This window comes from Piliocolobus tephrosceles, chromosome 9 (genome assembly GCF_002776525.5).
Source record: "Piliocolobus tephrosceles isolate RC106 chromosome 9, ASM277652v3, whole genome shotgun sequence".
Taxonomy (NCBI): domain Eukaryota; kingdom Metazoa; phylum Chordata; class Mammalia; order Primates; family Cercopithecidae; genus Piliocolobus; species Piliocolobus tephrosceles.
The window spans coordinates 103,947,143-103,974,519 of NC_045442.1; the positions used below are offsets into that span (position 1 = coordinate 103,947,143).

General features: G+C 35.3%; 1 protein-coding gene across 2 annotated transcripts in view; it reads right to left on the reverse strand.

Annotated features, from left to right (window-relative positions):
- Positions 1-462: 462 nt before the first annotated feature.
- The window catches only part of RAB18 (RAB18, member RAS oncogene family), a 36,124-nt gene continuing 9,209 nt past the window's right edge, over positions 463-27,377 (reverse strand). Inside the window, exons 3-8 of one of the 2 annotated variants that reach the window (XM_023194626.3) lie at positions 13,790-13,851; positions 9,091-9,177; positions 8,128-8,200; positions 6,844-6,962; positions 6,703-6,769; positions 466-2,759 (exon numbers count right to left, since the gene is read on the reverse strand). In XM_023194626.3, coding sequence (XP_023050394.1) covers positions 2,584-2,759; positions 6,703-6,769; positions 6,844-6,962; positions 8,128-8,200; positions 9,091-9,177; positions 13,790-13,851 — 584 coding nt within the window. In that variant the 3' untranslated portion in view covers positions 466-2,583. Of the gene's footprint in view, positions 2,760-6,702; positions 6,770-6,843; positions 6,963-8,127; positions 8,201-9,090; positions 9,178-13,789; positions 13,852-27,377 lie in introns of both variants that reach the window. The other variant, XM_023194625.2, reaches the window with a different exon arrangement.

The following is a 27,377-nucleotide window of genomic DNA, read 5'->3' on the forward strand; positions in this document are numbered from 1 at the left end:
ATTTTCATTCCACTCTGAGCAGATGAAAGAAATAAGACCACCTACTCCACTACCTTAACTTTTAAGTCACATGACTTATGAGGTAGGTTTACATCATGGGATTTATTCTATAACCAAAAAGTCTGAAATACTTCTATTACATATAACAAAAGAGTGATAAAGAAATAGTGGACCTGCCTTAACTCAGTTGTGTTACAAAAAGCTGGTAACCACCCACTGTAAAAGGAGTGATGGTGAAGAGTATGGGCTCAGGAGTAAAACTGCCATGACTGGAATCCAGCTCAATGACTGAGTAGCTATGTTATCTTTAGGGGTTACCCAACATACCTACATAGTGTTGTCCTCACCTTTAAAATGGGCATAATAGGACAATCTCTTAAGGTTGCTGTGAGGTTTAATGAGATAATTCAGCACTTAGAATGGCACCTGGCACCAAGGAAGCTTTCAATAAATGTTAACTGCTACTCAGAAATTGAATAGTTCTTTATTTGTTTGGGTCAATCTCAGTACTCCTAGAACTCAAAATACTACATTCTAATTGTTCTAATTTGTACCATCTGCAAAAGACCCTTTAAGACTGCTGCAATGATTCTGAAAAGAATTAACAAAACCCTGCTACTAGGTGCCTGACTTTAGATATTACAACTGTTTCACTTACAAAACCTCCACTACAAAACACTAAGCTTGCAACAAAATAATAAAATGAAAGCCACATAATACAATTTCAGTAACACCATAGTACATATTCCTCAGCTGATGAGAGTAATAGGGAAATGTACATACTTCCTGCACAAACGCATCTAGGGAAGGCAGGCTATATTTATTCAAGAACTAGAAAAAGGTTACAATATAAATCTATCAAACAAAATTCATTTTTGTTATATTCAAGTAACTTGTATATATTCAAATTTAGACCAAATCAAGACAACAATCCAATACACAGATGATTATATAGCTCAAGGAGCAAAAAACAACAGTCTTGTCAATACAGACTCTACATAAATACACAAATCTCAAGTTTTAATATAACATGAACAAATCACAAGGACCTGTGTTAGTGTTCTTTCTCCAAATTTCTAGTAGTAAATCTTGTATATTTAGTAAAAGCATATAGAATGTATAAAACCTTCAACCACATGTAATGTAGACTAGGAAGTGTAAATCAAATAGAACGTGAGGTTTTTATGTGTAAAGATGTACATTTCAGAAAGAACCCAACATGAAGTAAATTAACAAACATATTGCAAAGGTGGTCACTCACAAAAATGCTTATCATTTGCAATTGTATACAGAGAACAAACTGCCCAGAAATTAATACTGGAATCTTACTAAGGGGTATTATAGTAACCAACCTTAAAGGACAAATAACTTATATGGGGAGTTAAAATAGTAGAGATCAGTGTAAATTAAATAACACAAGTGAAAAAAATCTACAATATACAATAGCAAGAGGTGAGAAAACTGAATACTATGAAAAAGATTTATTAGTCTGTACAAGTTGGTTTTGATGAACTATTAGTTACTTGTTAGGTAAATTGTCAAGATTTTCATTGTGACAGTATTTTCCCTCACACATCAGAATCTGAAAGTAATACGCCTTTCTCAAATTTTCATTTGGTGTTTTTCTTCCCCACTCCTCAAAACACAGAAATAGGTTTTTGAATGTCAACTAGCCATTATGGAAGCCATAAGATACAGTTATTCATCAACATTACACAAGCTACAATTGAGGTACCTGGACAAATACTACCAACATTTATGAAAAAAGATGTTGGTTTTAAAAGTGGTTAGTACAAGGAGTCACAATAAACACACTATTCATGTCCTCCTGAAACCAAAATGGGGGAAAACCTTATTGTCATTCTGCCAAACACCACATAACTAAAAATGCTGCACAGAGTCATGAATCCAATGTACATATCACAGGATTAAAACTCCAGTTAAGCAACTGAGCTAATCATTGAAGTAAATTAAAAGTACCAAGCTTCTTTAACCTATCAATGCTGTTTTAGAAGCATCATCAGAACAAATAGAGATTTAGTTATAAATTGGCCTGGGCTACGTTCTGTAATGAGAATTTTGCTTCATACTAAAAAAGAATCTCAAACATCCTAGAAAAGCTGTGGAATCATGCTCTTTATTATTCCTGAAAGAAAATTTGCCACGTTTGATGATACCTCTATTCTTCCCCGTGGGTCTAGGAGTTCTACATACCAAGTAATTCAGAAAATGATAGGAGTATTTAAGCAAAAAGAATAGCAAAAGCAGACTTTGTACCAACATATACTAGATAGCTGGATTTTTAAAAAAATTACATGATAAATGTAAATCATAAAATTGAATGTACTTATAAAGGTACACCTATTTTGTGCTACATAAAAAAACTGTAGACTGCAAACTGTGCATGCTTACCATAACATTTTACCCAGGGTCGATGAGTGGGATTTCTTGCAAATATTTACTGCTATGATATAAAACAATTATGTGCAAACTGCAAGGTCCCTAAAATAGCAGTTAAAGAGTTTATATACAGAAAGATGTCACTATCTGATCAAATATGCAAGAGATGGAATTTCCCAGAGTTTATAACACAGAACAATAACCACCACAGGCTCCTCCTCCTTGGCCTTCTTCCCTGTGTGACAGTTTGACTCCTTTATTCTGGTTCTCACTTTCCCACAGTCCAGGGGTCTGAATGATCTTTTCAACAAGTTCTTCAAAGGCACATTGTACACCATCACAGGTTTTTGCACTTGCCTCTGAAATTCAAGGAAAAAGGTCATTCATAGTATATTCCTTTCTGGCCATATTCTCATGTTTTTCTGAGAAACAATCAGGGCATAAATATCAGCCTACAATATATTAAGATCCAAATCAGCAATTTTTCCCCACAGTCAATAACTACTGAATTTCCAAATCTCAAAACCGAGTTACTTAAATTCTATCCCTAAGAATACTAGTGTATAAATTTATACCAAAAAAATACTGGTTTATAATCTTAAAACTGTGATAGAAGTATAACTTGTAAAGCCCTACTTAACTAGCATGTGAAAGTTTTTTCCTTAAGCTTTGAGTTACTTCTTACAATTTGCTCCCAAGGCAGATATTATTCCTATTTTAAAATAAGGAAATTCATACAAGTTAAACAATTAACCTGATTATTCTGTTAATAATCAGGCAGCTCCAGGTAGCTGGACAAAATGACAAACCACCATGAAAACTGGTCCCACAGCAAATGTTTGCTCATGAAACTTAAGTGGACACTCAGCACTGCTTCCAACCCTACGTTTCCTTAGTGGTGATCTTTCTCACTGTTTGAGATGACGACTTTATTCCTGCCTCTCAAAACTCTATCACAGCTAATAATCTAGCTGCATTATGCTGAGAAAATCAGAAGAAATCTGGCAAGAACTACCTGATCATCCCACTAATAAATTTACCAACTTACCTGCATATGTATCCTCATGCTCTGCCTTCCCTTCTGTGAGAATGGATGAACTGTCCCTGCTGCTATCCAAGTCATCGCCTTCTCTTGTTCCTGGAGTCCCACCCCTTCTCATTCACTGAAGGATCAAACACTCTCTCTATTGGATCATACCAATCAGCCTAAAAGTCTGCCAAATTATTTTCCATCCTATTAAAAAACAAACTTGCTCTCTACGCCACATACCCTTCTTGTAGCCACCCATTTCTCTACTCTCTTTGAAACCTCTTCTAAAGAGTTATCCACATAAGCTGTTTCTACCGTCTTATCTCACATTCTTTCTTCAAACTACTCTAATTAGGCTTTCATTCCCACCACTCCACTGAAATCATTCTTTTCCAAGACCACCAACACCCTTTATCTTGTCAAATCCAACATCCTAATTTTATTTGACATCTTTGGTATTTGATACTGCTAATCACTTCCTCTTCTTTTAAACAAGTTGTTCCCTTGACTTCCAGGACACTGAACATCCTGGAAATCCTCTATCTCACTGGCATGTCATGTGCAGACTTACTTGCAGGCACTTCCTCTTTCTGCTGACCTCTAATTGCTGGAGTCCCCCAGGGTTCAATCTTCTGCCATTTTCTTTGTTTCGTTTTGTTTCGTTTTTGAGACAGGGTCTCACTCTGTCACCTAGGCTGGAGTGCAGTGGGAGCTCCACTATAGCCCTGGACTCCCAGGCTCAAGTGATCCTCCCACCTCAGCCTCCAGAGCAACTGGAATCACAGGCACATGCCACCACACACAGCTGATTTTATTTGGAGATGAGGTCTCACTATGTCGCCCAGGCTTCTTCAGCCTTTTTCTATCCACATTCTTTCCTGAAGTCACCAATCTAATCACATGATCTTAAATGCCACCTAAATGCCAATGACCACCACGTTCAGCGGTTATCAGAAAAATGTCTCATTCTTATGTCAAAGTGAAATTCTTGATTTCTCACTTCCCTACCCTAAACTTGCTCTTATCTCAATCTTTCACATCCCAATTATTGGCAGCACAATCTACCTCACTGCTCATGCCTAAAACCCGGAGTTATCTCTGATTGCTCTCTTTTCTTTTCCTTTTCTTTTCTTTTCTCTTTTTTTTTTTTTTTTTTGTTTTGTTTTCTTTTTTGAGACGAAGTCTCGCTCTGTTGCCCAGGCTGGACTGCAGTGGCCCGATCTTGCTCACTGCAAGCTATGCCTCCCAGGTTCAAGCGATTCTCCTGCCTCAGCCTCCCCAGTAGCTGGGACTACAGGCGCCCGCCACCACTCCCGGTGAATTTTTTGTATTTTTAGTAGAGACTGGGTTTCACCATGTTAGCCAGGATGGTCTTGATCTCCTGACCTCGTAATCCACCTGCCTCGGCCTCCCAAAGTGCTGGGATTACAGGCATGAGCCACCGTGCCCGCCTGATCGCTCTCTTTTCTTATCCTCCATACCCAATCCACCCACAAATCCTGTCAGCTGTACCTTCACTGTACCTCCCAGAACTGCCAGTTTTCCACCACCCTCTACTGCTACATAGTCAAACCACTGCTTCCTTCATCTGGGCCACTGCAAGAGAAGAACTAGTCTCTTGCTTCTGTTTCCCCTGTCCATTTTCTACATAACAGGATCTTTTTAGAGTATCAGGTGACAGGCTGCTTCCCTGCTTTCCACCACAACTGGAACACAATTCATCTCTTTACTATTTGAATGGTACCATCTCTCACCATCTGATCTTTACCATCTCTCACCATCTGCCTTCTCCTTAACACACACTATGCTCCAGTACACACGCTTTCTTCCTGTTCCTTTAACACACTAGCCTGGTTCCTACGTCAGGAAATATTCGCTCTTCTCTCAGCCTGAGATGACCTCCCTCTAGACTAGGGATGTCCAGTCTTTTGGTTTCCCTGGGCCACATTAGAAGAATAGTCTTAGGCCACACATAACATATACTAACACTAATGATAGCTGGAACTTAAAACAATAACTCACAAAATCTCATGTTTTAAGGAAGTTTACAAATTTGTGTTGGGTCACATTCAAAGCCATCCTGGGCCACATGCAGCCCGTGGGCTGGACAAGCTTGCTCTAGATCCTCACCTGAGGGATTTCTGCTCAAATGGGACAGTCTCTAAGAACTTTCCCTAATCAGTCCCCACTCCAGTCATTCTCTCTCCCCTTATAATGTTTTATTTCCTTCATAGCACTACTTACTTATTTAAGTCTGTCTCCCTTACTAGAATGTAAGCTCCATGTGGGCAGAAAGTTTGTCAGTTTTTTCCACTATTACATCTCAAGTGTTCAATAAATACTGGGTAAACTAATGTATGGAAATCAGGGATATACAGCAAGTAAAAATACTCAATTCCTTTCTGAAAACCTCAATACTTTCCACTAATTCCACTCTTCTTCTATCTATATATGAAGTCCTCTCAACTTCATTTGCAGATTCCTAGTAGTTTCTAACACCATGGAATGGTTAAATCAGTAATTCCTAAAGCTGGCTTCACATCAGAATCAACTAGAGTGCTTTTTAATAAACTGCCTTATAAGGCACAGGGTCCAGGTGATTCTGATAGGGCTCATCCAATTTTCTAGATGAGGGGTTGGCAAACTCTTTCTGTAAAGGGCCACATAGTAAATATTTAGGCTTCATGGGCCATATGGCCTCTGTTGTAACTACTAAAATCTGCCATATGGCACAAAAGCAGCCACAGACAACATGTAAACACATGGACATGGCTGTGTACCAACACAAATGGTGGGGCCAGATTTGGACCAGGCTGTAGTTTGGCAACCCTTGCTGGACCATGTTTCTCAAAAATTAATGTGCATACGAACCATATGAAGAGCTTGTTAGAAAGCAGATTCCAATTCAGAAAATCTGGGGTAAGGCCTGAGCTGAAGCACTGCTAACAAGCTCCCAAGTGGTGCTGATGGTATCAGCATATGGATCAGCAAGGCACAACTTTAGCACTGGGTGCCAAACTTTACTGAATGCCATTGTATCCTGTGAGGAATGATTTGACTTTTTAAAAATATGATTTCACATAATATGATCATACATTTTACAGAAAGAAGAATAAAGAACCTTGTTATATAGTTAGATTTTGTAACACAGGGCAACTAGGAACAATACTCTAAATACATTTTATGGTTCATAAAGGAATAAACTTAGCAAAAATTCCATTTAAAAATTCCTCATTAATAATGAAAGGATAGATATTCATTCACACACCTACCTATAAATAACATGGAATGCTTTCGTGCAAATTTCAGGCCTTCATTTCTATCGACTTCACGATTTTCCTAAAACATAAATGCAATGATTAAGAAAGGCTACCAAAATACAGAACCAAAATGCCAAGTGTCTACCTTCTTACCTTATCGATTTTATTTCCAACTAGCATGTTTACTATGTCATTTCTTGTACAGTATGTTTCCAATTCATTTAACCAATTATCCAGTTTAACAAATGTGTCTCTTCTTGTGACATCATAAACTGAAATAAAAGGAGTTATTTGTTAAATAAGCATTAAAGAAAGAAGCAATGGTGTATTTCTGATACGTAGCCAGGAGTTAGCATTACTAAGCAATATAGGCAAGTCTGTTTTTTATTGTCTCCAACAATTAATAATGAGTGTCTACTGATCCAAATGGAAGAAACAAGTGTTTTGTTTTAAAGCATACACACACATTTCAATCCTATTAACATATACTGTCACAGAAATGAAATTATACCCTGTGTAGTAAGTGAAAACCCATTTAATATCCATTAAAGCAAAATAACAGCTGTTCCCATTCATAATGATGAATGAGGTCTATCCAAAAACCAGAGTGTTTAGATTCGAATCTGTGGCAAAATATCAAAAAAAAAAAAAAAAAAAAACACATGAATGTAAACATCTATGACCCCATTAATTTGTTTCTTACAAGAACCAAAATTTACAGCTTTGAAAAAATAGTAGTACAGTTAGTGGATGGGTTCCTAATGGTCTTCCTGTTATCACTTTCATCTCATGTCATTCTGCATTACAAAAAGCTTATTAAAGTGTTTTACAAACTCAAGAGATGCTGAACCAAAAGGCTGTCACTATCAAGTCATCATATTTTAAAAAAGAGAATTCTACCTATTAATACAACTGATCAATATTCATTTTAAACTGTTTCCCAGGAATATCAAGAACAAGCACTTTTCAACAAATTACACTGAGAAGCCACATTTGGTTTCTAAATTTTGTTTGATTATAAATCAGTAGTGTTAAGTGCTTTGTGATATTTTTAGGACTAATAAAGCAGATTCTACTAATCAACAAATACTTTTCGTCCTTTATAAACTGCAGCAAATATTAATATGCTGATGACTGAAGCCCAGTTTCCGCAAAACTCCAAGACAGTCCAACATATGCTGATTAATCATCAATTACGTTCTCATTGACATGTGTTTTCAAACCAAATAGTCTTGTCTTTATTTTTTAAGTGCTAGACAAAAGACTAAAATCAAAAGTTTTAATATTCATTAATATTACATGAAGTTAATACAACTACAAGTTACATAAAAGTAGCTCTAATGAGAAGTAAAACAAAAACACACTAACTTTCACAGACTAGGAAAATCAGAAACTCCAATAAATATTTTTAAATAGTACGTTGAAGTAAACACTTACCTAATATAACACCCTGTGCACCTCTATAATAGCTGGGAGTTAATGTTCTAAACCTCTCTTGACCAGCAGTATCCTAAAAATGATCATTATTATTAAATTAAACAAAGTATAAATAGACCTTCAATATACTAGTTTAAGAGTAGAAAGTCAAACAGCATTATTAAAAATAGTATTAATGCATGAGCTCATTAAAAAACTGGAACTTAAATAAGATGTGTTCACTTACTGACAAATGTCACAAAATAAAATTACTTGTAATTACTGATCTCTAGAAAAATGAAACTATGTAAAGGTTTTCTGCTGGTTTGAATTTAAGATTTTTATCATATATGAAATGAAACCCATGGTTCTAAACTCCAGCTGCACAATGAAATTTTCTGGGAATCTTGAGTCTAACCTCCAAAACACTTCTGCTTAATTGGTCTAAGGTAATGACACGAATTTTTCAAAAAATCTTACCAGGTGCTTTTAATGTAGAATCAAGGCTGAGAACCACTGATTTGAAGAAAATTATGGGGATGTCTTACTTTAGGTAACAGATTTTTAGGCTGGGCTCTTTTAAGTGTTTTCTATGTATCTCCTTTTGAGAGAATGCATATAACCAAGCCATTCTTTATTACATGTTGTTTCTGACTCATGTTACGGTTAATGAACAATGTATACTAGGTAGAAAATGTAAATTTCATAAAGCAGGGACTCATCTGTTTAATCACCAGTTTAACTGTTGTGCTGAGAGCAATTCTTGAAAAAAGACAGTTGCTCAGAATTTGTTGAGGAAAAAAAGAAAAAGAATGAACCTATTTAATAAGCCTTTACTTCCGGGCCCAATTCCTTCTCTCTGTTGTCTTTCCACTATCCTTGGACTATGGATTCAAAGTACCTAAGATTATACAAAGCAGCTCAGCCCACCACCTGTTTTATTAAATAAAGTTTTATTGAAACACAGCAGGCCTATTTGCTTACGTATTGCCACATGGCCCACTTCAGGATTGGACTATTTCCTATCTGGCTCTTTAAGAAAAAGTTTGCAGTCTGCTGATGCAAAGTAACCTAAAGAAAAGTAAAAGTAAACACATGTATCAAACCTCAACTTAGCTACCAGTCCCACTGCTGTAAATGAGGGTTTTCTATGGGACAAGCAGAAGCTCCTCTAGATATAAAAAGCGTTAGAATAACCTGTAAGAGGTTTATAAGATTGGAGAGGAATTCCAACCAGGGGCTTGAGGGGCTTCAGCAACACAGTAGGGAGGATCTGCGGTCATTTATAACCCCAGAAGAGAAACTTAAGAGGAAAGTAACTTTTCAATGTAAACCACTTTGAACATTCACCACTCTTTCACAGATATACTTACATAAATTTGAATGCCTTTCCTTCCAGATTCTCACCACCACAGAAACTAATCCCCACCCTGCCATGCTTGAGTGAAGAAGTAACAGATTTAAAGTAAATGTTCTAAACAGATAAATTTATAAAATAAATTATTTTTCTCTTTACAAAAATTCTTGCTGCCTCTTAAATTTCTTACAAAACCTGCTTTGGATTTTAAAATTATTCAATTTGCATATTTACTCAACTTTTCAAGAACAATAATATGAATTAAAAGCTGCTTAAAGCAAAGTGAACTTGCTATCTAAAGCAGATTATAACTTTGGTAACATGAGACAAGTCAATATTGTAGTCTAATAATCATTAATGAAATGGCACATGGATGCCCAGTGATCTTTTTTGATCACTATGCTCAAGTAATCAAAACCCAAATTTGCAGGGGGAAAAAAAGTAATCAACTAGAAGCCAAAAGATATAACTACTATGCATATCATAGTAAAATGATTACTATGTATATCAGTAAAAGTGTCACCGCTTTTAGAAAGCAATTGGTAATATATACAATAAGAAACTAGAAATGCTCTTTATAGCCTTGTACTAGTACCTATTTCACACAATCTGATTCATAAAAACTCAATAAAAAATGTATATTTTAAAATGACAAATCATTATGAGAACGCATCCTAGCGATTTGCTTACATGCAAAAAATGACAAATTAGCAATATTCAAATTATTCAGTATCCAGATACACTGTAACTTCGAGAATTGCACCACGTTAAGCATTTAACTTTTAGTAGTACAGACTATCTTTTTTAGAGAGAAAGAAAAAAAAAAAGGAAAGAAAAGCCATTATTGAAAAGACAAGCCTTGGGTTTGGAACAGTGAATTAGTGAATTTGGAAATTTAAGAAGCAGCTATTTTTCCATATATGGAACACTGTTCTATATTCATAACAAATAGTTTGGGGCAAAGACCAAGTATGAAATATTTTAGCCCCAAGACTTTGTGATAACAGGAAAAAAGTTTATTCTATTTGCATAAGGAAACTGTGTCCATAACTTCCAGAGCTGGCAGAAAAACAAGTGAACATGAACTTTGTTCTCTCTGGTCTTCATTGAGATCAACTTCAAAAACTGCCTTAATGAAACACAACATAAAAATCAGAACTGCAATTCCAGTTAAAATATCCATAAATCCCGATGTTTTAAAAGTAAAAACCATAGCAAGAAAGTTTTAATGTTGAAATACTACACTTGACTTTGAAACTTTGCTTGTGAATATTTATTAATAATTAGGCCAGATGTTTAGAGCCTTGCCATTTTTGGATTCACTTATAAAAATGTTTAAATAGGTGTTATAATTTAGAGGGTGGAGGGAACCATGTGCAATAGCATTGGATCAGGATTTATAGTAACTATAAAGTGTATATGCTTAAATATAAGTTAGATTGCTGCTTGTGTTTGTTTTCAAAACAGGAATATGTGGTAGGTAAAATAACAACTGTAAGATAAATGAAGTACAGCTTTTTGTCTCTATCCTGTGGTTTTATTTTCTGATGGGGGAAGAAGAAATTACTGAAAGATATATAGATCAGGACTAGGAAATTCAGGGCTAGGAAATTCAGGGCTAGGAAAGATCTAGAAAGGCTTAATAATAGATGGAGGGAGTAAAAGTGAAGTAAGGACATAGAAAAAGGCAGTAGAAGAAAACAAGGTCATGATACGTATGTACTTTCAGGAGGCAGGAGGGGCAGGGCTATGCTTAACAATTCTATTTCATCCTACAAAAAGCTTCCAAGTACGAAAGAAACTCATTTTATTTTATAAATAAAACTATAGAAGAATTAGGCAATATGGATTCATATATTTCTAATGGAGAGGAAAGGCCTTCCTAAATACATTACACCCAAATGCCATGATGAAAATAGCTGATCTAACCATATAAATATTAAAACCTTGGTATGACAAGAACATCCTTTACCTCCTCTTCACCTCCCCATCCCCATATTCATCCTTAACAATATTGGAAGGTAAATGACAAACTGGAAAAAAAAATCTGTAGCATATGGCAGTTAATATTACACACACACAAGAACACAAACATATATTCAACTGAAACACGATTTTAAAGGCAAATGATAGATTAGAAAATTGTACCACATGACAAAGAGCTAATACTTTTATTATATAAAGATTTTAATGACAAAAAAGATGAATGCTAACATATAAAATGGGTAAAATATGTAAAAGAAAACTTGTTTTTTAAAATGATCAATAAACAGGCAAAAATCTCTTATCAAAAGAAATGCAAATATAAGTAAAACAGCAACACTCAGAGGCAAAAACAAAGAATGGTAACAGTACAGACAAGGATGTGGCAGAATGAATATGAATATAATTGGTGGGAGTATAAACTGAAAAAAAGGCTTTTTGGTGTACATTAATGTTAAGACTTCATATTTATTTCTACTTCCAGCTACACATTTTAAAGTAACTGGACAAGTACACACAGACGTATAAATCAGAATGCTCAAAGAGCTCTAATCTTTGTGAAAAGCTGGCAAAAATGTAAGTATCTCTCACTGAAGGTTGACTAAAGTACAGCTATGAAATGGAATACTAGGTGGCCATCTAAATGGATACAGCACATACTGTGTGTGGGGGTGAGGTGGTAGGAAAGGAGGACAAACAGGTTTAAAAATGTAAGATATAATCCCTTTGTTTTGGAAAACTCACATACTCATATGTATAGTGGTATGTATACCTATCCCTAGATATTTTAAAGAATGCTCACTAAAATGTACTCGGTGGTATACTTTTATGGACATTCTTCTGTACTACTGTCTTACTGTCTCAATTATCCTTTTTAGAATGACCCTGTATTATTCTTACAGCCAGGGGGAAAATCTCTCTTCTTTAAAGAATCTTTATAGGCCTATGGTAAAAATGTCTCTTAAATAATACCTGCCAGCCTTTTTATTAGGCAGGAACTAGAAAGTAAATTTAAAACAAAACAAAACTATGAGAGAAAAATCTCACCGCAACCAACAAGCCTCAGATACTCTAATCTATATATTTCACAAAGCAGCAGCAAGGACGGAAAGGGATCATAAATCAACCACGAAAAGCATATGGAAATCAGGCCCCCACTTTAGTATGGAAAAAGCCAGCATTCTTACATCGTTCAACACATTTTACCATAGTCTAGTCCAACATTTTCCAAATTGTTCTCTGTTAGACATTACTGTTCTGATTGATATTAAATATATTTGCGGGAAAGGGGCAAACAGGTTAGCAAATTTAAAGTAGTGTATGTTAGGAAAAACTGACATAAAAACATTAAACACACTTACACAGTTATTTGTTATTTGGAGATAAATGTGTATTAGAAACAGTGTGCCATTCAGAGAATGCCAAGAAATATGACATCATACAATGCATGAACACTTGCTGTTTTCAATCTGTGACTGATGTACAAACAGCATTTACCATTTAACCACCATGTGGAAATATGTCTCGATTTGATGACTGCTGATCAGTTCTAATATGATTTCTTATGTTACAAACATATATGTATAATTATCACAGCATATGTGGAAATTAGATATATAAAACAGTATATATTTAGAATTAATATATGTATGTATAGTACTGATCATATTTAGAGAGACAGATATAGATAGATCGGTATGTAGATGGGTAAATAGACCGATAAAAGGGAGACACACAGAGACACAAACATAGACACTAAGCATCTTGGATATTTTTGACAGTTAATGCTACCTTATTTGACACTAGCATGAGGAGGTCTAGCTAGTACAGCAATGTAGATCAGAATGGTTGGATTCACAGGAAAATGAAAAGAAGTCAATAAGGGAAAATGAGACATTAAAAATAAGCCCAAAGTTTGAAACCTCAAATTTTATAAATATCTATACTAACAAACAAGAAAAATAAAATTTCTCCTAAACATCACGTCATTCCTCCTCCCCTTAACAATTACCTTTAGTGTTAGTTCAGTCTAGACGGTCTTTTTAAAACTTAAAGAAATATATCCAATTATGATTCTCTTTGTCAGATGAGATGATTTTTTAATATTCTGTTCTGTTTTGAAGTATTCATAAAGAATTATGCATTGTAAAAATTTAAACAAAACATAGCTGCCTAATTACCCAATTATATTACTCTGTTTATCCTTTAATCAGTATCAAATCTCCCAAAAGTTATTTAATACAAATTGTTCATTCACCACCTCTAGAACACTACACAAATCAATTTCTGCATCCTTAAAAAGTAAAGTTTAATATTTTCAAAATACATTTTAAAAACTCTTACCCATATTGCAAGTTTAGCCTTATTTCCATCCACTGAAATTGTTTTCACCTTAAAGTCAACACCTTAAAGAAATGAAAATTTTGATAAGTCTCCCAGTAAAACAGACTTTTAAAATCCATTACCAAGAAAACCAGAAAACAGAAAAGTCACCTTTATCACATGCCCAGTTCACACCCCAAATTCTTAGAATTCTGGATGTGGAGATAAAATCCAGGATCTTAGGATTTAATCAGGATAAATAAAAATCAAATGCTTGTAGAATTCACTCACTCACCTACCTTCCATTCTTCCAAAAAGGAAAAACAAAATTCAGTTTAAGGTGATAACTCACTATGCGTGTTAAAAGTCAAGAGCTGCAATTACAGTGCTCATATAAAAAAGACTATGCATGGCTGACCGTGGATCATGGCAGCTTCCAGGGGCTCCCTAAGCATCCACATGCTACTGTTAAGAGTGCTGTCCACTGTCAGCCAACCACTAACTCATATGTTGACTGTAAGCAGCTTGGGGAACCGGTAAAAATATAAAAGGGTCCCTCATTCTCTGTCATATAATTTCTTTATTTTGTTTTTATCCTTAAAAAACACTATTTTTATGTGATAACCTAATCAATGATAACCTGCTACAGCACAACTTCAATAAAAGAATTTATACATGAAAACATTTACATACAACCATCTAAGAATCTTCACAAGTGAAAGAGGAGTGCCCAAAGTTCTATGAAAAGCTTCTATAAGTACTAATTTATGTAAAGAAAAGAGTTTCATAAGAAGTCACACAAGGCTTTACTACAGCAGCCAAAAAAGAAACCTCTCCCTTTCCAGGAAAAGGAGTTGACACATGCCATCTGGCTTAAATGAACAGCAACTGCCCACAGGTCTTTAAAGAGTTCAGTCTACCCCACTGGCCAGAGGGAAAACATTAGCTCAAGAAGCTTGGAAAGAAACTTTCAAAAGATCTTATTAGCTTGTCACAATTAATTCAGAACAGCCCCAACTAAGATGAACAGCACCCTCACATACTAAATGCTTAATACAACACCTGTCACCAATATGGAAATGTATTCGTAATTCTTGGAAGACTTGTGGTGATCCATTACAAATACAAATTCGGTAATAAAAATGCACATTCAAAATGTGCATTATGCCAGGTCTTTCTGTATACCAAATATGTATTTTTTTAAGTTTGGTGTTTTGAGCTGGGGTGATAAAGGAGTTGATAAAGCCTAGAATGACGGGCAACCATTAGTAAAAGGACAGTGCTGATTACACAGCACAAGAAAAACCTAAATATAAAATTTCTTCACAGCCAAACAAACAAAAAATGCCACACGCTAAATAATCTTTTATTTACCAGGTCTACATAAAGAAGTTACTGTGCATTTTAAAAGTGGAACCATCTACATAAACATGAAATTATCTACATTTTCTTCCTATTGCTTTTAAAAAGAAAAAAGGAAAAAAAAGCACAAAGCTTGAGAAAATTCAGAAAAGGAAAATGGTTCTGACTTGGTGCAGGTACTAAATGATAGCCACTGACAGACATTACACAGAGATAGCCTCTGTCATGCACACTCTACAGTTAAATTCTCAAAGTTTTTCAGGAAGTATATAAATAACTAATTTTTTTTCTTAATAATCCCAGGTACATGTTCAAGAGCAGACAAACATCTTTCCTAACTATCAGCTAATTTGTTTACCCAAGAAAAGAAACCCACCACTTTCAGAATGTATGTGTTTTCTTCCCATACCCCATCTCCTCTTTCTTTTCTTATCTCCTGGTTTTGCATGTTTGTTGTCAACAGTCTAATGACTGTCTCTGACATAAGAATAATTTGCATGTGAATAACTAACAATGTGTCTAAGTTATGCTTTTGACATATTATATCTGAAACTTACCAATACTATCCACAGGAGACACTGCCCACTGTCGCCCTGCCATCAAAGCTAACAGACACAGGTAGCCTGAAGGGGCACCTAATCTAAATCCAGACCCCTAAAGTCCCCAGTCATCTTCCCTAGGTTCCTCTGGTGAATCTCACATGCAGCAATTGAGCTGTTCAGATCTCACATGCTAAAACTGCTTCTTCACTATGCTTCTCTTTTGTAAGTGGATGATAATTTGCCTTAATTGGTAGCAGCAGCAGGAGTCTTTTTGAGAGATTTGATTTTGCCAGTTTCTTACCAAATTTGATTAAACTGTCTTTTCAATCTCTTCATGTGGATAACATGGAGCTCACAACAGAAACAGAAGAACTGTCATCTCAGCTTTTTCTTGTCCATTTGTGCTTGCATTTTTAATATGATCTTTAATTCAGTTTCTTTGCAAGAATCTTTTTTTGGACACACTGGTAAATTTTCATGTGGCACTTACTGCTTATTTCAAAGGTTCCATTAATTATATTATCTAGTTTTAACTAAAACAACCTTCATGAAAAAGGACAAAGAAAATATGAACTCAACAGTAGATATATGTGAATGAGAGACCAGAAAATATTAATGGAAGCAGAAGCATATGTCTTGTCCAAGAGGAGAAAAATCAATCAATAGAAACTACCTCAGAACTGACACAGATGTTACAACTGTACACCACATGTTCAAAAAGTTAAGTAGACATGAGCGACATAAAAAAAGATCAAACAGAACTTTCTAAAGATGAAAATGGGCTGGGCACAGTGGCTCATGCCTATAATTCCAACACTTTGAGAGGCTGAGGTGGGAGGATTGCTTGAGGCCAGGAGTTCAAGACCAACCCTGGCAAAATAGCAAGACTTTGTCTTGACAAAATAAATTTTTTTTTTCTTTTTTGAGACAGAGTATTGCTGTGTTGCCCAGGCTGGAGTATAGTGGCAGCGATCTCGGTTCATGGCAAGCTCTGCCTCCCAGGATCACGCCATTCTCCTGCCTCAGCCTTTCCAGCTGCTGGGACTACAAGCGCCCGCCACCACGCCTGACTAATTTTTTGTATTTTTAGTAGAGACAAGGCTTCACCATGTTAGCCAGGATGGTCTCAATCTCTTGACTTCGTGATCCGCCCACCTAGGCCTCCCAAAGTGGATTACAGGCGTGAGCCACCACACCTGGCCAAAAATAAAATTTTAAAATTAGCCAGGCATGGTGGCTTGTGCCTGTAGTCCCAGCTTCTCAGGAGGCTGAGGTACGAGGATGGCTTGAGCCTGAAAGATCGAGGCTGAAATAAGCAATGGTTGTGCTACTGCACTCCAGCCTGGATAACAGAGCAACACCCTGTCTCAAAAAAAAAAAAAAAGGTAAAAATGGCAATGTCTCAGATGAAAAATACACGGGATGGGATTAACAGCAAATTAGATGCTGCAGAAGAAAACATCAGTGAATGTGATGACACAGCAATAGAAACTACCCAAAAGGAAGCAGAAAGAAAAGATTCAAAGAAAATGAGAGACCATCAATTCTCTGTGGGACAACTTCAAGCAGCCTAATATGCAAACAATGGAGTTGATGAAAAACAAGAGAGAAGGGAGGAAAAATATATCTGAAGAAATAATGGCTGAAAAATTTCAAATTTGATGAAAAATATAAATCTACAGATCAAAAAAGCTCAATAAGCCCCGGCAAAAAACAAAAAAAAAGAAGAAAAACTCAGAGACATCATAATGAAATTGTTCTAAGTATTTTAAATTAAATATTTTAAATGAAAAGAAAAATACAACATCAAAATTTGTATGATGCCACTAAAGCAATACTTTTGGGAACATTTATAGCACTAAATGCCCACATCAGAAAAGTAACCTAAAATCAATGACCTAGGCTTCTAAACTAAGACAACAGAAAAAGCAGCAAATTAAATCCAAAGAAGTAGAAGAAAGAAAATAAAGTTCAAACCAGAAATTAAAAACAGAAAAACAACAACAAAAATCCATGAATCCAAAAGTTGGTTCTATAAGAAAACCAATACAACTGATAAACGTCTAGTCAAATTGATCAGGAAAAAGAAGCCAAAAAACATTATAAAGGATGAAAAAAAAAAATCACACCATTCATAGATTGTACAGAGGTTAAAGGAATGACAGAATGTTATGAACAAGTTTATGCCAATAAATTTGACAACCCAGATAAAAGGGACAATTTCCTTGAAAGATTAAAAGCTATCAGAATTTACTGAAACAGATCACAAAGAAAATATTTATAGAATACAGATAAAAAAGGAAATGTGAAGAGTCAAAGCATATTATTATGAAAAATCCTAAACATAAAAGAAGGCAGTAATGGAAGAATTCAGAAACAAAAACTCTTTAAGGAAATAAATAGCAAAATGACAGAAGTCCTTCCTTATTGGTATATTAAATGCAAATAGAATAAACTCTCTTATCAAAAGATTGGCAGAATACTTTTTAAAAATTCAACTACATGCTTTCTATCAGAGATTCACTTTTGGTCTAGAAATACGTTGAGAGTGAAAGGACAGGAAAAGATATTCCAAACAAATAGTAACCAAAAGAAAACAAAGGTAATTATACTAAAATCAGACAAAATAGACTTTTAAGTCAAAAACTGTTAGGAGACCAAAGACAAAATATTTTGATAAAAAGGCCAATTCTCAAGAAGATACAACAATTATAAACATATACACCATTGAACAGAAGTCCTATATATGAAGCAAACACTGATAGAATTAAATGGAAAAACAGTGTTACAACAGTCGGAGATTCTATTTATTTATTTTCCTAAACACAAGACCTCCACTGAAAATACTGATTACTTTTATTGCCTGACAGAATTCCAAAACGTCTTTTTTCCTTTTTTTTTTTTTTCACAAATTACATTTTATTTAGATTTTTACAATTACAGTTTTATTACAAAGGATACAATATCAGGACCAACCAAAAAGAGAAACACATAAGGACGAGGTCTGGGAGGGTCCCAAACATGGAGCTTTCATGCCTCCCTCCTCCTTTCCCCGCAGAACCAGAGCACATCACCCTCATTTTTTTTTTTTAATCCTCCCATATACTTTATTTTACTTTTTTTTTATTTCAATAGGTTTTTAGGAACAGGTGGTATGTGGTTACATGGATAAGTTCTTTAGGGTAATTTCCGAGATTTTGGTGCACCCATCACTCGGGCAGTGTGCACTGTACCCAGTGTGCTGTTATTTTATCCCTCATCCCTCTCCCTGAGTCCCCAAGGTCCACTGTATCATTCTCATGCTTCTGTGTCTTCATAGCTTAGCTCCCACTTATAAATGAGAACATACAATATTTGGTTTTCCATTCCTGAATTACTTCACTTAGAATAATGGTCTCCAATTCCAGCCAGTTTGCTGCAAATGTCATTATTTTATTCCTTTTTATGGCTAAGTGGTATTCCATGGTATACATATGCCACATTTTATCTATTTGTTGATTGCTGGGCATTTGGGCTGGTTCCATATTTTTGCAATTGTGAATTGTGTTGCTATAAACATGCACGTGCAAGTGTCTCTTTCATATGATAAACAGTCAGAGATTTTAATACACCACTTCCAATTATGAATAGGGTACTGAGATATATTATCAACAGAAAATAAAGGGTTTAAAGGCCAGTTAGAGCCAACAGAATACTCCATACAACAAACTTTTTTCAAGTGTACATGAAACAGTCTCCAGGATAGGCCCTATGTTGGCTACAAAAGAAGTCCCAATACATATAAAAACAATGAAATCATGCAAACCACTTTTCTGATTACAATGGAATAAGCCTGGAAATTAATATCAGAAGGAATACTGGCAAATTCACAAATACATGAAAATGAAACAATACCCTTTTAAACAACCAATAAAAATCACAGAGAAAAATTAGAGAATGCCTTGAGACTAATAAAAATACAATATATTAAAACATAGGGAATGCAGTGAAAGCAATGTTAACACACATTTTTTTTTGAGATTGAGTCTTGCTCCGTCACCCAGGCTGGAATGCAGTAGTGCGATACTGGCTCACTGCAACCTCTGCCTCTTGGGTTCAAGTGGTTTACCCATCCCAGCCTCCCTAGTAGTTGGGACTACAGGTGCCCGAAACTGTGCCTGGCTAATTTTTGTATTTTTAGTAGAGACAGGGTTTCAGTATGTTGGCCAGGCAGACCTCGACCTCCTGACCTAAGGTAATCTGCCTGCCTTGGACTCCTAAAGCGCTGGGATTACAGGCATGAGCCACCACACCCGGCACACAAATTTATAGCTGTAAATGAATATATTATAAAGGAAATAAAACTTCAAATTAATAACCTAACTTCATACCTTAAGGAACTAAAAGAGAAGAGTAAACTCTGTGCAAAGCTAGCAGGGCAAAAGTAATAAATAATATGAGCAAAGATAATTAGAGAATAAAACACAGTAAGGAAAACTGATAACCAAAGTTGTTTTTTCTTAAAGATTAACAAAATAGACAAACTTTTAAACTAGATTAACTTAAAAAAAAAAAAAGAGAGAGAGTGAGAGAAAAGATTCAAATTACAAAACTCAGATATGAAAATAGGGCCATTACTACCAATTTTACAGAAAAAAAAAAAAGGATCATAAGAGAATACTATAAACAACTGTATGTCAACGAATTGGATAACCTAAATTAAATCGGTAAATTTTAACAAATATACAATCTGCCAAAATTTACTCATGAATAGAAAACTTTAATAGACCCATAACCAGTAAGAAGACTGAATCAGTAACCAATCAAGTTTATTCCCAGAATGCAAGAACAGTTGAACTTCAAGAAAAATGAATCAAAATAATATATCACACTAAGAGAATGAAGGGTTTTAAACACATGATGATCATCTTGATGCAGAAAACGCATTTGACAAAATTCAATTCCCTTTCATGATAAAAACACTCAACAAACTAGGAATAGAAGGGAATTTCCTCAACATGATATACACCACATATGAAAAACCCATGGCTAAGTCATACTCAATGGTGATAAAGCTTTGGGTTTTTTCCAAGTTGTTTCGGCTAGTCTACTTCCTTTGCATTTCCTAGTGAATTTTAGAATCAGCTTGTTGATTTAAAAATAAAAGCCTGCTGGGATTTTGATAGGGATTATGTTGAATCTATAGATCACGTCGGGGAGAACTGACCTCTTAGCAATATTAAATCTTATGGCTACTGAAAAAGTTGTATCTTTCCATTCATTTAGGCCTTTAAAAATTAATCTGAAAGTATTTTGTAATTTTCAGTATTACACATCTTTGACAATTTTGGCAAATTTAGCCCTAGGTATTCCATAGATTTTTATTTAAAATTTTACTTACATTTTTCGTCTTCCTTTTATTCATTACTAATATATAGAAATACAATTGATACTTTAAATATGGATTTTGTATTCCTGTGGATTTTTACATTCTTCTTTTCCAATCTGGATGCATTTCTTGTCTTACTGCCCTGCCTAAAAATTTCTAGTACAATAGAAGTGGTGAGAGCTTATATCCTTATTCTATTCCTTATATTAAGGGGAAAACATTCTTTCATCATTAAGTATGATGTTAGCTGTATGTTTTTTATATATATCCTTTTATCAGGTTTCTATTCACAGTTTACTGAGAGATGTTATCAAGAATACATGTTGGATTTTTTTTTCAAATGCATTTTCTGCATCTATTGAGATGATTATGTGATATTTCTTTTTTAGTTTAAAGTAGTGAAGTATGCACTGATTTTTTTGTTCAATGTTAAACCAACTTTTCCTTTGTGGGATAAATCCCACTTCATTTTGTTGGTTTATTATGTGTTGTTCTTCATATGTTTCATATCAATTGATAATTTTTCAAAAGCACAAAAGCTATTCAGTGTAGAAAGGACAGTCTTTTCAACTAATAGTGTTAGAACAACTGGATATCCATATGCCAGGAAAAAAAAAAAAAGACCTTCATACCTTACACTGTATTCAAAACTTAATTCAAAAAATTATACTTAATGTAACACTTTAAACTATAAAACTTCTGGAAGAAAATACAGGGGAAAATCACTGCAACCTTCTATCAGACAAAAGATACAACACTGAAATCATCATCCACAAATGGAAAAATTAAGAAATTAGATTTCATCAAAATAAAAAACATATGCTGTTAGAAATATACTTTTATACAAATGAAAAGACAAACATATATCATCTAATAAGGGACTTAAATGCAGAATATATTTTAAAAACTCTCAAAGCCCAACAAAAAGCAAAAAACCCACTTAAAAATTAATGAAAAACTTGAACAGACACTGCAAAAAAAAATACATATATACAGTCTATATAAATGTGTACATAGACATTAAAAAGATACTCAACCTCATTAGTCATTAGCAAAATTCAAATTAAAAACCACAATGAGATCCGAACACATACCTACTTACCCATTTGAAAATAAGGTGAAAATTTAAAAGGCTGCTCGTAGAAATATAAAAGGTGAGGGGTACAGAAGAATAAGAATTCTCATATGAAGCTAGTGGGAATGTAAAAATGATACAACCACTTTATAAAAATATGGCCAAACTGTTTTCCAAAGTTAAATATGCATTTACCATATGACCCAGGAATTCCATTATTGGGTATGTATTCTAAAGAAATAAAAATTAGTATTCATACAAAATCCTGTACCTGAATGTTTACAACCGGACTATTCATAATCACTAAAAACTAGAAACAACACAAATGTCTTAAAATAGATAAACAGATAAACCAACTAAAACTGTGGTACATCCACACAATGGAATATAGCTCAGCAATAAAAAGGAACAAACAATTCACAGGAACTTGGATGAAGCTCAAGGCATCAAGCTAAGTGAAAGCAGTCTCAAAAGTAACATACCATATGACTCCCCTTAAGTGACATTCTCAAAAAAGATAAAACTATAGACCAGATAAGTGGCTGCTGAGGTTAGAGGCAGGAGGACCAGACTAGAATAGAACAGAAAGCGATAGCACCATGTAGTTTTGGGGATGATGGAACTATTTGGTATGCCAACTGTGGTGGCAATTATATGACCATAAACATTTGTTTTAATATGTATGTTAAAAATCAAACTGTACATCAAAAAAATCAACTTTAATGTATAATTTTAAAAAATACTGCTATGAACTCATGTAAGAAACACAATAGATCAAAAATATTTTCTGAAAGAATAAATTATCAAGAATATGTATTGTAAAACCTCTACTTCTTTTCAATTTAGGATTTACTTTGCTGTTGTCAAGTCTGAGACCGATTCTGTGTAACTGTTCCATGGGCTTTTAAAGTAGTGAGATCTTTATTCAAAAGATTTGCTGATTGTGTTAGTCCAATTCCCTATGCCTTTATCTGTATCTTTTGGGTCTATCTATCTACAAAAGAAATGCAGCAAATCTAATACAACTGTGTTTTCATCAAATTCTTTTTTTTTTCTTTGAGACAGAGTCTCGCTCTGTCATCCAGGCTGCAGTGCAGTGGCGCAACCTCGGCTCACTGCAATTTCTGCCTCCCGGATTCAAGTGATACTCCTGCCTCAGCCTCCCGAGTGGCTGGGACTACAGGTGTGAGCCACCATGCCTGGCTAATTTTTGTATTTTCAGTAGAGACAGGGTTTCACTGGGTTGGACAGGCTGGTCTCGAACTCCTGAAATCAGATGATCTGCCCTCCTCAGCATCCCAAAGTGCTGGGATTACAGGCGTGAGTCACCGCACCTGGCCCTCATCGAATTCTTTTCTTGAGTTTTGAAGTTTTTATAGAGAGCTTCTAAGTTTGGTGCCTACTTATTTATGACTGTTATAGCCGCTTAGTTAATTTACTGGGCCAACATTACATACTATCCACTTGATTCTGTCCAGTGCATTAACCTTAAATTCTACCTAACTTAGGCTTTATTTTACCACATCACTTTTGCATTTTTGCATTTGCCTGGGTCATCTATTTTCAACCTTTTCTTACTTCTTTTTCAACTCTAGCTGATAATCTGAATTAGTATGAGAAGTGGACCCAAATTTTACTGCTTCCCTCTTACTTATATTTAGCATTCTTTGACATTCAGGTCAAATATGTGGTTGATATCCTGTGAAATAATTAAAAGAATTCCAAATTAGAAGTTGGGAGGCTGGAGTTAGCCCCAGCCTTCTGACTAAGGTATAGCCTAAGGATATAAACTAAGGTATAGAAATCAAAGATTTCTTTCTTTCTTTTTTTTTTTCTTTTTGAGATGGAGTCTCTGTCACCCAGGCTGGAGTGCAGTGGTGCGATCTTGGCTCACTGCAACCTCCACCTCCTGGGTTCAAGTGATTCTCCTGCCTCAGCCTCCCAGGTACCTGGGATTACACACACCTGCCACCATGCCTGGCTAATTTTTATATTTTTAGGGGAGACTGAGGTTTCACCATGTGGACCAGGCTGGTCTCGAACTCCTAACCTTCAGTGATCCACCTGCCTCGGCCTCCCAAAGTGCTGAGAGTACAGGCGTGAGCCACTGTGCCTGGCCCAAAGATTTCAAATGTTCAAAGGGGAAAACAAAACTGAAAATTCAAAGTATCCAGAGCAATGACAAAGAAACACTCCATACCAAAACCTATGGAACACAGAATTGGTTCCTAGAGAACATCTTTAACAAAGAATAAGGATTAAAAATAAGGGGACTTAATATTTATGTTAACAAGCCAAAAAAAAAAAAATGCCAAAAGAAAAGCAGGAAGAACAAGGGAAAAAAATTAAAGCAATCCTCAAAACAATAAAATAGATACATTCCTTAGGAGACGAACAAAAATAGACAATTTTAGAAATGAAGAGCCACAATCACAGATAATGAAAAGCTTAAAATAATACTATGTGCAACTAACTTAAGAGAAAATGAATACTTTCCCAGTTACACTCCCAAGACTATTCTAAGAATAGAAAACTTGAAGAGGTTGGAATGGTAAAGAAGGAAGGAGGATCAGATTGATTCAATAGGTAAAATGTAACCCTTAAAGAACAGATAATTCCAATATTATTTAAGCTTGTCATGAAATTTTTTCTTTTTTTCTTTTTTTTATTTTTTGAGACAGGTCTTGCTCTATCACCCAGGCTAGAATACAGTGGTACGATGACAGCTCACTGCAGCCTTAACCTCCCAGGCTCAAGCGATCCTCCTGCCTTGGCCTCACAAAGTGCTGGGATTATCGGCATGAGCCACTGCGCCCAGCAGAAGTCATAGGTATTTTTGAAAGCTCACTAAGGAAATAACATCAACCCATAACAACCACAATTTGTCTAAGTGTAGTTGAAATATGCCAACCCTCAAAAGACATTTTCACATATTTTAACAATTATAAGTCTTAAAATAGATTAAGAAATATGTGTCAGCCAGTCTGAAGTAGAAAAATGGTTTTACATTCATTTTCTAGGTTTTTATTTGAAAACAGTTTTTTAAGGCACCCTTTTTATATTCAAAAGTTACATAAAACAAGGTAAATAAAAAATAAAAAACAACGTAAAGCGAATTGTGCCTAATCAGATTATATAAAATTAGTAGAACTAATTTCTACAGGATCTAATTTCCATGCTTACCAATGCCATCTATGCTACCAATTACTTAGATAAGTACCTGATTAAGGACCATCATGTGACCCTGTCATAGCAGAAAAAGAAACCCAATACTATCTTTTATCAAACACTCCTATGTAATAAGCAAACAAACAAAAAAACTGGTCAAGATACTTTTGCAGGCTGAGAGCAGTGGCTCACACCTGCAATCCCAGCACTTCGGGAGGCCAAGGTAGGAGGACTGCTTGAACCCAGGAGTTCAAGACCAGCCTTAGCAACATGGTGAGATCCCATCTCCAAAAAAATACAAAAATCATCCGGGCATGGTGGCACGTGCCTGTAGTTCCAGTTCAGGAGGCTCAGATGGATCACTTGAGCCCAGGTGGTCGAGGCTGGAGTGAGCTGTGTTTGTGCCACTGCATTCCACCCTGGCGACAGAACAAGGCCCTGCCTCAAAAAAAAAAAAAAAAAAAAAAAAAAAAACCTGCAATTTTGTGTGTATGACTGTTTATTTTTACGTCAGAAATGTTATCTTGTACTACATTTTTAAATATTTGTGTTTCGGTATGTTTCCTTCTGAGTCTCAATATGCATATGTTGGATTTCCTTCTCTGATTTCCATATCTATCATTTTCTAATTCATTTTAACATTTTCATTAATTTTGGTAAATTCTACCTGCTTTTTCCATTTCTAGACTCTGTCTCTTATTGTGTCTTCCACAGTTCTCTATTATCTATGTGATCCTTTCAATTTCATCTTCATTTCAGTAAAGGTTTTATTTTCTAATTTCATTTATTTTTCTTTCCACTCAATCAGCTTACCTTGCATTTTCTCATGCAATCACTCTATTTCTTCCCTGGCCTCTTATATCAACTGCTTTGAGCTGCTAATGAAGTAAATACTTCATTAAGCTTTCTAAACTCATGGCAAAATGTTTGGTCACAATGTTCATCTTCTTTATGGCAATATTTTAGGTTACTGTTCTTCATTTGTCCTTTGTTTTTCTGTTTCTTTCTTCCTTTCTGATTTCCAAACATTTGTGGCAGTCAAGCTTAATGAATTCCTTTTGGTTATTCATCTTTGAAGAAGTGCTGGTTGTACGGAACCTGATATTTGTAGGAGGTTCATGCAGAAGGCCAGAGTGCCTCCAGTTCTGAACTGACAACCTTTTCGTGATTCAGAGATTTACCTAAGAGACAGTTTAGCGTTTTACTTCTCAACAGCCAGTGCAGACAGGCAGTCTGGAGGTTTTTCACAATGCAGTCATCTCCTCCCCAACTGCTGTAGAGATAGACACATATTACTTCCTGCAAAAATGGTTTGTTTATGTGACTCCCTGTTTGGCTTCATTTTCCCGACTTCTTAGAATCAAACTAGATGCAGGAAAGCTCCTGCCTTGAGCTGAAGAAACCCATTTCACTTTTGTAAACAAGGGGTTTAGGTTTTATACCTCAGGGGGGTCTTGCAGTTTCATGTTTCTTGTTGTCTCTGAGCTCCACAGCCGTGGCATTCTATCTACTTCTTCCCACATGCAGCCAGCCTGATCGCCACTGCTCCTGGCAACAATTCCACCTATTTTGTGGCTTGGGGTTTTTAACTGTCTTCTAGTTTAGTGGAATGCTGGGTTTGTGTGTCAGTTTCTCCCTCTCTTTGTTGTTTTTAGCTAATTGCCAACAAAGAAAAATGCTAACTTTATAGTACCATCTGCAAATCGCAAATCCAACAATTATCTTAAAAGAGTATTTTATACAAGACAGAAACTTAAGTGTCTCACTAAGTTACTAAAAGGTAACAATACACTTTCCTTACTACTATTTTACTGTGGGGTAAAACAGCAATTTTCCATAAAACACTAATTTTCACAAGGTCATTAAGTAATTGTTTTTATTTTTAAAACTCATGTGTGGGCTGGGCATGGTGGCTCACGCCTGTAATCCTAGCACTTTGGGAGGCTGAGGCAGGTGCATCATTTGAGGTCAGGAGTTCAAGACCAGCCTGGCCAATATACTGAAACCCCATCTCTACTAAAAATATAAAAATTAGCAAGGCATGGTGGCACGCGCCTGCAATCCCAGCTTCTTGGGAGGCTGAAGCAGGAACAT